Consider the following 11,980-nt stretch of genomic DNA (forward strand, 5'->3'; position numbering starts at 1 on the left):
TGGTATATTTTTCCTTTTGCCATATAAGAACCTTATTTGATCATTGTCCCTTTAAATGTTTGATATTCTTGGACCCTAAAGTCTAATGTGTTAGGGTCCGAGGACATAATCATAAACGTTTCGACTGATGTATTGACTATTCGGATAGTTTGGAATTAAGATTTGCTGTTAGATACGGGTGAAATTCCTGAATGTACGTTTCTTTTTGGAGGATACGATTATTGTATAATTTTAGGATAAGGATTTAATCTTCTACGCTGTCTATGTATGGGCAGGCAGAAAAGTTTTTGTATACTGAGTGGCATACTGTTCTTGCTAGACATTGCCAAAACGAAGAAATTACGTGTGAGAAGGGGAAACAGTCATAAAATTAATCGGGTTGGCAGTTGATTCGAAAATATCGCTGGTTTGATTGCCCTAGTAACCCTATAATGTTTTGTATGTATTATCGCAAAAAGTACGAAATTTATACTTTTAATAAGGATTTAATTTCCAAATTTTAATTCTAACTTTCTACCACAAAACGGCCCATCCATAACGATCTCAAACATTGCGTCACACTCAAAATGGCTGCTAAGTTACGAGGTAATAATTTAAGACGAGACAATTTCACGATGTACTGTAGATAGTGTCGTTATAGTACATTATCTTGTGATGTATTGGCATGGTACTTGTAGGAGCGATGAGTTGAATATGTGGTGATAAATAAGAATGTTTGTTTGTGTATTACTCTTTTGTCTATTCTGCTGAAAGGGTTAAACTATAATGTTTGACATAATATTATAATGTAACGGGTCTTAAACGCGATAGAAAATGAAAGGTTAAAATACCTTATTTGTTATATTATGGGTACAAGTCGCGAGAGTTTATAATGTTTGAAACGTTAGACTAGTGTCAGTATCATGCATTTGAAATCCGGCCATTGTAAAAACATCCATTCAGGCAATTAAAAAACCATCGAATTAAGTCGGTGGAGTTAACAATAGGTTAGTTGACTACCAGTTGAATAAAATACTCTTTATGAAATGTTAATAATACATTGTAGTATAGAAATACGAGAAATTGACGTCACAATTTCGAATTTTCGTTGAGCTCAATTGAGTACCTAATAATTATTACATTTCGGTCTGTAAACATTTTAATTTTAACAAAAATAACGAAAAAAAATTACGAAGATTGAGCATTTTATATTCGTTACTCACTAGCACACGTTTAATAATTTCTTGTTAAAGCAGAAAAATCCTATTTTAGTGATATCTTTTAGTGTATAATCTAATGCTTAGGCTATTGTCAAGCCTCTCGCTACTGTAAAAAATATTGTTTGAAAACTGTGAACCTTCATACAAAGGAGAGATTGACTTTAAACGTGCTTTATAAAATGCAAATACAGCGAGTCCACTATCCTTCTACACGCTTACGGACCAGTAAGTGCAACCCAGATTATCTTCAAATGAAAAACATTCGTAAATCCTGTTGCAGAAAGCAGTCCTTTGTTTTGTTTCTTCTAAAATTCCATATCTAGCTGCAAAAATCCCTTTTCCTTTTTAATCTTCGTGTAAACGTAGCGAAATGCAAATTTTCCCCCGTTTTGCACCAGAGCGTTATCACACTGAATATTTTAACTCGAATACACGTTTTTCATATTTCACTGTAGCGTGACAAGTAGTGCCCTCTGTTGACATTCCCTTAGAAACCATTATTTGCAATAAAAGAAAATATTTTTGTGAAAAATTTTCAATAGATTCCCCTTTATCGTGTTCAGGTGGTTACATAAATATTTATCGTGTGAGTACGTGAGTTCGAATTCAAGCGACTTTCTTGTGAAAATATTTGTACATGATTCTTGTGAACATTTTGAGGAGCTGTAGTTGTTAGATTTTATTTATGATGTGTCAACTTACTAGTTTGATGGCCTAGGTCTATTTGTACCTAAATGTAACTTCATATTTTTAATACAAAAAATGTCGTTGCCCAGCATCATTACAAATAGTAGAAACTAAAGTACAAAGTTTAAAAAATGTTATTTGAGAAACCGTTTCGTCGCGGGAACAGTTTTTTCAAATATATTTTTGAGTTCAGCTTACTAGGATCATACTCTTCAGTATTGGTCAAGGCAATCGTGATACAGAAAGATTGACGCGTTCTGTCAATTACGGCTTTTAATTAGATGATTCAATATACGACTGACTAGTGAAAAAATATGGTTTTGTAGCCATTTCAAATATCAGGTAAATCTAAAACGATCTAACCGCTCAAGACTCACACCACAAATTATAACTTAAGCCAAAATTCCTTCGGTAAACCAAATAGGCCATCTCTAGACACGAATGAAATAGTTCCTTTAACACCACCAAATAACCTAGAACCAGGGCTTTGAATACCGGTAAAAATCTGGTATCGTTACCTACATCATGTAAAGATACCGCTAACAGCAAAGGTAACGTTACCTTGGTATTGATACTTTGGTGATCTATTACCGATTTGCTGGCTTAACGTTAAAAATGATTTTACCGGTAAATGTTAACGGTACCATGATCACGACCTAAGGTTTGATAACGTTACCAAATAAATAGTGTTAATTACCGATATTTTCTATTCATTTGTTTCTTTCGTTTTATTTTATATTGTGATCGCAATTCCGAGCCAATTCGTGACACTGAACGGGTTTTGTGCTCAGCATTTTTAATTATTTAACGCAACTTAAGGTGTGACTACTGAAATCAAAAAATATGGTAAGTGTGTTTAGTATATATTTTTTTTCTTTTATTATATAATATTATATTTTTGAGACCATTGTGGGTGTGTATATAAGTTGTTGTATATGATTGTCTCGCACTGGTTGTTTAATAACATATTATACGAGAAATTTAGAATGTTTTATGTATAACAGAATACGGGAATTAACACGAACACGCATTTTACCTTAAAATGCCTAAAGTTTCGGCGCAGGTTGCAGGTTGGCGTGTTGAGTCAGTCAGCGACCGGCGAGTGCGTTAGGCATTTTAAGGTAAAATGCGTGTTCGTGTTAATGTGTTTATTACTGTTTATGCAACTGATGCAACGCGAGAGTTTAAACATTTAGAATGTATTTATCAACAATAAAATACCAAAAAAATTACGGAAAAACGAACACTCTTATAGAAATGAGTTTAACCTATAAATCTGATTCTATACTGATACATTCACTATTATGCACAAACACATTTATTAAGGAATAGGTAATGTTCTGATAAACACAAATATTCTAATTTGTTATAAAGCGCGCAAAAGATGTAAACAGTAAACAAACATAACCAAACTGTAGAAGAATGTTCGACTCATACTTATGCAGGATGCTTAGCTTATAATTTATATTGTCGCTATCTCGCTCTTGCACGTGGCTCGCGCCGCGACAGAAACATGCGTAAGTAAGATCATGTGTCTGTCGCGGGCTTATTTCATTATTATTACCTCACGTTGCGTTTTTATCGGAGCGTAATTTTTAAAGGATAGGCGTTTTCGTACTATTTCGATTAGATTAATGATTCTAGTTAAAGATTACATTTTAAATATTGGTAATTATTTATTAATTGTGAATTATTTGGCAATGGTAAACTATTACGTTAATTTAACACTAATATCTGGGAGCACGGTAGTGCCTCCGCCAAGTCGAGCTAAGCGGAGCGCAAGGCCGTAGTTCGTAGCGCGTAGCAGAGCTTTCCCGCTCTAATCTCGTAGGCATAGATATGCTAAGTGTTATAGCCTATTCCTATGAGAATTAGGTAAAGACCAACAGTTAAAGTTAATTTTTAAATACATACATACAACTTGTATGATACAAGTAGTAATTTATTTACTTTCTTACTTTACAGTCGGATGATGATAATGAGTCACAATCCATTTTGGTTCCAAAAAGAAAAAAAATAGAACGCAATGAAAGTGAAACAAGTAAGTACCTACGTACGAAAAATAATTTTAGCAAAATTTAGGCTAGTACAGTCAGCATCAAATTGTAATAGCTTAGTCAACAACATAAAAGCAATTTAATATACGCGGTTTGAATCATCATATTGTTGTAAGCATTCAAAGTGTTCAAAATATCTTATTAAAATCATTGTTTCATTTTGTATAATCAGTCAAGGCGTGCAAATACATCTTTCCAAACAAAGCTTTCAAAATTATCTTTACATAATGTATCTTAGACTAAATATGAAACAATGATTAGTAAGATATTTTGAACACCTTGCGCACAACAAGAATATCATGATTCGAACAGTACAGAAGCCGTAGTTAGACCCTTTAGTTTCATCTACCTATCTATGTTCACGCCTACTACATCTCGGGATAGGCAAAGTAAAATTCAATATTAGGCTAGCCACCCTTTCGTATCGTTTCGTATCTTGTAGTGTGTGGACGATTCAAAGTGTATGCTAGAACCCTGTCAAATGGTGTTTATCTGACAGAGTTCTGGCATATACTTCTTGCATCGTGCGCACTCGACACGATGCGAAACGACACTCATTGTATTCTGCTTTACTCGTAAACGTTCCACGCGGTAAAAATACAAACATTTAAATAGTACCCATTTACTTGGTGTATTAATACTTACTATTAATGTTTTTCAATTCGTTACAGATGAAAAAGGAAAAACGAAAATGGTGACTTTAGGCGGACAGAAGACAGGACTACCTATGTGCGACTGTCCGTACAACATGAAAGCAGTGGCTTTTAGGTACCTAATCAATAAAGTGCCAGAAGAAAACTTAGAGTGCTTCTGGGAAGATGTTTTAAAAATAATAAAAAAACATTCAGAATAAACTTTTTTTTATTTATCAAAAATGTTATTACTGCGCAAGAACAAAATATCATCAATGATTTGGTCTTTCATTGAGAATCTATAATTTGACATAATAAATCGTAAAGAGGAGAATAATCTTTCTACACTAACTTGCGTCATAGGTGTAGCAAGTACTATTGTTGATAGTTTAAAAAGTAATGGAAATTTTAGTTTTGACTTGGCCCAATACGTTAACACATTTTCCGATGATTTTAATAATGGTTCTTCAAGGAATATCTGAAAACTTTGTTGTAAATTATTCAATAAATCACCATGTGGATCGTTACGCCTTAACAAACAGGTTAAGTCGCTAAATCTACTAACGTAGCTTGAATTAAGGAAGTCATCTAATTCAGCTCTAGCTTCTGAGTGTTCATTTACGTCATTATTTGTATCCACTGGGTTGTTTTCTAATTCAATATTTTGGAGTTTTAAATGCCGAAAATATAATTTAATTAAATTCGCTTTAGCTTGGCTTCTTTGATCTGGCGACAAAATTGAGTTTACACGGGGATCTAAAAATATTGCGTTTATAAAAGTGTTACTTCCAAATAATGCATTTTCTCTATCTTTCATTTTAGAAATGATATTTGTAGCAATTTCAGAGTTAATTTTTGCAAGCCTATATTGACATAACATCCACTCTAAATAAAAATCACCTACAGTTAACTGCTCTTCTTGAAGTTTTTTTGTTAAAATTTTTGCGGGAGTCATGGATGTCACAAAATCTTCTATAGACACCCAAGTGGCTGATGGCAAATATAATCGTTCATTTGTTAAACATATTTCTTTTAAAGTAATCAACGATTGGGCCATATCAATTGCAGAATGCCACCTAGTAGCGCAATCTAGTTTTGGAATGGGTTTGTTTTGTTGTCGTAATATTCTTACAAATTGGGGAGTTCTGAGACGTCGAACCACCTCTCTACATTCTGAAATCAGATTTCGAACATTGAAATTATTTGATGCATCTTGTAATGCCAATTGGAGAGTATGGGCAGCACAGCGCACAAGCCCGATAGTATATTCCTCTTGAACATGTGGCCCATCTTCAGTATTTTGGAATTCTGTTCCAAGATGTTCTAGAAACAATGTTGTTATTGTTTCGTTTGTTGTGTTGCCTTCCATTTCTGTATCCTGATCAGTATCCAAACTAGATTCTGAATCTTCATGGTACACATTAAAGATTTGAGATGAGCTTGTGCCTGTAATGAAATTAAATCAATGAACACATAACGTGTGAGTATGTTAATTGCAGAAACTGCATGTTCAATTAGTGTTAATTTAAATAGTTGAAGCGAAGTGCTGAGGTCGTTTCTCACACACAAGAATACAATAATTCACTTATGTAAGAAAATTTAACAAATATAAAATAGTTTAGTCTAGCGTGCATAAAGAATATTACGTAAGTACAAAAAAAAATCATTTTTTTTGTTATTAGTTTGTTTATGTGTATGTAATTAATAATATTTATATATGTATTATATATTATTATGTTTATATATGTTTATTAAATGTATAAATGTAAATAAATTAACATTATAAACCTGACCTGCTTCTGCAATATCAGCTGTGTCAGCCGTGTTAGAGTCATTAATCAATTTCGTCATTTTTATCATATTGGCCCCATTGTCGGTAGTGATGCTATATATTTGTTTAATATCAATGCGGAATCTTTGAAGGTTGAAAAACAACAAGTCTTTGAGATGATCTGACGTGTGTCGTTCAAAAATTTCTGTTACTGCCAAATTTTTTAAAATAATGTGTCCATTTTCAGAGTACTGACAATTAATACCAAAAAAACATCTTGTACCTATAGAGGCAATATCAACTTTAAGGCATAACATTTTTCCCTGTAATTTCGTCCCCATCTCATATCTAAGTTTTTCTGCCATTGATTGGATGTTCATGCGTATTTTTTGAGCGTTTATTATTTCGGTATTATTAGGAATCATTTTCAACAAATTTTGAAACGCCTCATCATCAATCAAAGAAAACGGACGGCCATGAATGGCTATCAAGTCCGTGCACTGCTTCAGGACAGATTCAGTCACTGGTTTCTGTGTCGGTGTAGAGTGGTTTATTTCTGTAATGATCTTAAATTCTTCTGGGTGCATATGCTTAAGATGTTTCATTAAATTAGCACCATGCTGCGTCTGAAATAAACATACATGCCCATCATACATGCCCATGCGTATCATACATGCCCATGTGTATTATACATGCCCATCCGTCGTGCAAGTGAAAATAGCTCTAGAGTTGAGAATGGAACAAATGCATGCATGACTCAATTAATTTTATTTCTTTAAAATATTATTAGCATTATGTATTTCTCACAATACTAGCAATCCTAGTATAGTAAGGGTTGGGTTCACGTCGGTAGTTTATTATATTTAGTTTATTATATATATTTTTGATTGTTTAGTATCTATTGTTAGAAGGGGTGCTGCTGCTGACAGATAGGACAAGTTAAGCCAAGCAGTGGTGGATAGCACGAAATATCACAGGTGAAAAATCCCTCTCCTTAATTCACAATGGAGAATGTTACCTAATTCTGATTTTTAGCACTCCATATTCTCAAAATAAAAAATACTGGTGAAAGAATTACTTCGATACGTCAATTAGTTTTCGATTTATAAGTAAAACAAGTTGTAACCGCACGACGCTAGCTCTCCGTGACGGTGTGACGTCACTTAACACCCGCTCAGCCTGGCTCACATAGTCCGCTTGTGGTCGCGCGCTCGGTGCGTTAAATTATTCCTAAATACTTTTAAAAATGTCCAATTCAAATTCTAGGAAATCATATTGTAAATGTAGGTAAGTACATAAGTAATAATAATAAATAACTTTATATTATAATGAAACAATTTCTAACCGGATTGATCGCGAGTTTATTGATTTTACAGTGGCAGGAAGAATGTAAAATCAATAAGTACGCGATTATTTCGGTTAAAAATTGTTTCATTATAGGTAATATGCAGTGATCGTAACCATTATTCCATTTAATTTAGGTAGATTATCCAATTGCCCTTTTTCAAATCCGTTATCCATTTTATTAATCTAATAGTAGGTATTTACTATTATTATAAAATATTTTATACATGCGGACGAAAACACAACAAAATACTACGCAAGCTATTACACCTACAACAACGATTGGCGACTTAATACCTACTAAGCGGGACGCGGCCCGCGCGGCGCGGTAATGTAATATGACGACACAGCCGCTCACGCGGCTGTTAGCGAGACTCGATTTTTTTCGAAACTTTAAATGCTTATAAAATACCTATACTGTGTCAAAATTTAAAGCGGTTTGGCATACCTAGTAACATTCTCCATTAAAATGAGTGCTAAGCATAATGACACATCATAATATAAATAATGACACATCATAATATTAGCGTGAAAGCATTTTTATAAACCTAATATCACACTAATATGACTTACCCCAATGGAAATCTTTTACCTACCACCGGTACTTACGTAATTTTGCCAGAAATCAAATTGAGGTCGGGTCTAAAAATATAAGTAATAAATATGAATCAACTGAACACGTACTGGATGTTTCATTTAATTAATAAAATGAACTACCAATTCCTATAATAATATGTACATAGGTACTTCGTTCACAATACGAAAATATAAAAGGTAAACTAAGAATTACACATGAAGTCATAAAGATGGATTTAGGCGAGGGCGGCATATTATTATCATCATCATCAGCCTGTATCTCCTGGACATAGGCCTATCAAATAGCACGCCACTGACTAGTGTGTGCCTTATGGGGATTTGATCTCATATTATAAAGATATGGAATCATGCCCAGGAAAGTTACAAACAAAAATCCTGTTTGCGGATCGTTTACCTTTTACATTTTCGTATTTTGAATGGAATATGATAAAAAATTGTTCCATAATTACTACTTAGATAGGTATAGGTACTTACCTTCAGTATTTTTCCACAATCGTTTATTAAACATTTGGAACTCAAATTATTTACATTTAATTCAAAGAAACGGTACACCGTATTTCTTTTCTTGCGGCCCATATTTTAAAAGACACTTATTTACCTATAAAATTTACAAAATATTAAAACGAGACACGCCAACTCGCCACACCGTCAGATTCACCGCGTCGAATGCGCTTGCGTTCGTACCTCACCCCCCGGCCCCCGCGCCGCGCCGGTGCCCAGGCGTCAGCGTGATTCGCTAGCCCGCTGCACGCGTTGGCAACAACGCATAAGTAACGAAAAAAATATCGTTAATTTTAACGTTACTTGTTACCTTTATTTTATTGCATCCGATACTCAATTATCGTTATTCTATTTACCGGTAAAATATTAACTATATGAAAATATCGTTATTTACCCTCTCACAGTACCACCTATGTTCATTCCTATACAATTTTCTATAGCATCTGAATGCGGGAGAGGTCATGTTACCTGGTCGTCACAGATAAGGTGACGAGGCCTTCCCTGTTTTTACTTTATTAAAGGCATGATTAAATTATTTGAATTAAGTGTTAAGGAGTATGTTTTACGAGCGGACTTAAGAGCTTTGTGTGATATTGCATGTTAAGTACATAATGTAATTATAATGACTTATGACTTTGTGGTTTTAGGGTTCGTTGAGAAGATTGTGGATGTAAATCTTCATTTAAATGGATACCTGCTTGAGTAAAGCGTTTTGTTAGTGGATCTTTTTACGTGTACTTATAAAAAGTGTGGATGTCCATTAATCCGTTGTAGTATTTTTAAGGCAAACAATACAAAATTGTGCAACTCTTTTTTTTATTATTCCTCTGCCACTTGCAAATAAATAGGAATTACAAATAAATAGACTTACCTGAACACTTGGTTCAGGTAAGTCTATTTATTTGTAATTCTAAAAATTTTACCAATATCTTTTTTGGCACCATTTTTGTTTATTCTGCACACTTTTTTAAAATTGGTTTTGTTCTTATTCTATTGTAACAGCATTTCTGCATCTTCCTGCCTGTATTCAAATAGTGAAAAGTGTCAGTCTTAAATAAAATACGGCCATACAACTAGCACGACGACCAAAAAGTGACACAAAACTTAATAAATCTTGCTTAAAAACTTGGATAACTTGAAGATACTCGCCTTAACTTAAGTTGTAGCTTATAAACGCGTCGGGTCTAAACCACAGTATTAAAATAAACAGTGGATGCGCTTAATTTAAAACTTCCTTTAGTCCCGGCTTAATTTATGCATTTACACTGACTTGCACAAGTTTCGTCGAGTTTTGGATAAAACCTAGGATCAGTGGCACCGTAAAGTACGTGTTAATTAAAATTGAGATCTTCACGTTAAAGTTTTGAGTACGGAATGCAGTTTGGAGTTTTGTTGACGTTTCAGAGTAGTTTTAAGTTGGGTCGGGGTAATTAATTTACTTAAGATTTTTGGTGAAACTAATGGCATATTAGGCTTTTTTTTGTGTTTGTCGAAAGGATAGATCGAGTCATTATTATTTTCATTTTCATATTGAACTGAACTAAAAACTATACAACAAAAGAAAACAATAGATTTGCAATTATTGGTATAAACTATTATGAGGAGCTTATTTATTTAAATAATGACATTAATAATTCCTGAAAGATGGCAAAAGAATGATAGTGCTGCAATTGTTTTATGCGGGCCGAATAGATACTGCCAGTTATCATAATATTTTAGCTAAATTCTAAAATTGAATTCTAAAGTTCATAAGATCTTTTTATATTTTTTTCTTCTAAGACTGAACGTAAAAACACATTTAAAAACATTCCTCGAAATTCACCATAAAATCCAAACATTGAACAAGGGTACCTTTAAAACGAGTTTAATTTCCTATCCAAATAATTATGGTGATCAGTAGAGAGCCAGATAACTAGGTGCGGAACATTTTCTTAATTACTTGTGAATTGAAACAAATTCCAGCTTGCTGGTATCGGGTGACAGTTATTTATGGCTTCCTTTAACGGTAAATTTCTTGTAAAATGGAATATTTTGGGCTGTAATGTTATATTTGATATATCTTTAAAAGTAAAACATTGATCTATTTTATCTTGTAGAGCGATCTTCTATTTATTTATTTCGATAATATTTGTGCCTGTTCACAACCCACTTACCTGGGTATAACATGGTACGGTACGGTAGGACTGGTTGTCAAACTTTCGAGCTTCTGACTACTGTCAAAGACCTTTGAAAATAAGAACTAGGACCCACAATTAAATATGCCTTTCGAAACACGGAGGAACTCAATATGTATAAGATGGTCACCCATCCGCAGAACAACCTCGGCAAGCGTAGCTTATCCTCAGAGATCAATCCGCGCGGCTATAGTTAACAAAGCCACGAGTTCCAATTCATAAACTTGCAGTTAATTATCAAACGCACAATTTACTATCAGGTCTCCTTAACCGTGGCACCTACATTGCATCCATTAGTTGTTGACAATAGCCACTGACTCAACACCATTGTTCCCGTTTAACTTCATTACAAACGTTGTTATGTTAACTGTTTGTCTTTGATGTCATATTATCTTGTCACTCCATTGGGCTCTGGTTATTATTCTGGCTACTGTTTCAATACATTACTAGCGACCAATCAGCTTCACAAGACCAACTGTAGCTCAATTCTCTACTACTATCGACTATCGATAACCGGCTAGCTTTTGATAATTTTTACACGAAAACCTGTTTAGCACCTCAGCCGGGCTCTGTAAAAACTATTCTGGCAGTACATTTTTAATGTCAAACTCTCAATACTCGACATACAGACTAGAAAGAATTTTTAAGGCAAATTGATGTATGATAATACGTTAATATTATAAAATTATGACTTTTACCTACTGTAGTAGGGAGAAACTAAAGACTTTACTTCTTAACCACCGCACTTTCATTGCATCCATTAGTTAGTTGACAATAGCCACTGAATCAACACCATTGTTCCCGTTTAACTTCATTACAAACGTTATTACGTTAACTGTTTGTCTTTGATGTCATATTATCTTGTCACGCTCCATTGGGCTTTGGTTATTGTAGGCTATTGCTTTGATTGTTTATTATAAATAAGCTGATGATAATCTACAAATTATGTAAATAAGTAGCAGTTTTTATGTTTGGTCCTCTAGGTTATGTTATATCTAAATCTTATTAGAACTATCTC

General features: G+C 33.7%; 1 protein-coding gene across 1 annotated transcript; it reads right to left on the reverse strand.

Annotated features, from left to right (window-relative positions):
- Positions 1–4,750: 4,750 nt before the first annotated feature.
- LOC142977924 (uncharacterized) lies at positions 4,751–8,993 on the reverse strand. Its single transcript, XM_076122053.1, has 4 exons — positions 8,762–8,993; positions 8,300–8,332; positions 6,369–6,972; positions 4,751–6,021 (listed from the first exon to the last, which is right to left on the reverse strand). Exons 1-4 carry the CDS (start codon positions 8,861–8,863, stop codon positions 4,805–4,807), a joined length of 1,956 nt encoding a protein of 651 aa, XP_075978168.1. The 5' UTR covers positions 8,864–8,993; the 3' UTR covers positions 4,751–4,804.
- Positions 8,994–11,980: the final 2,987 nt, after the last annotated feature.

This window comes from Anticarsia gemmatalis, chromosome 13 (genome assembly GCF_050436995.1).
Source record: "Anticarsia gemmatalis isolate Benzon Research Colony breed Stoneville strain chromosome 13, ilAntGemm2 primary, whole genome shotgun sequence".
In the NCBI taxonomy this organism is placed as follows: domain Eukaryota; kingdom Metazoa; phylum Arthropoda; class Insecta; order Lepidoptera; family Erebidae; genus Anticarsia; species Anticarsia gemmatalis.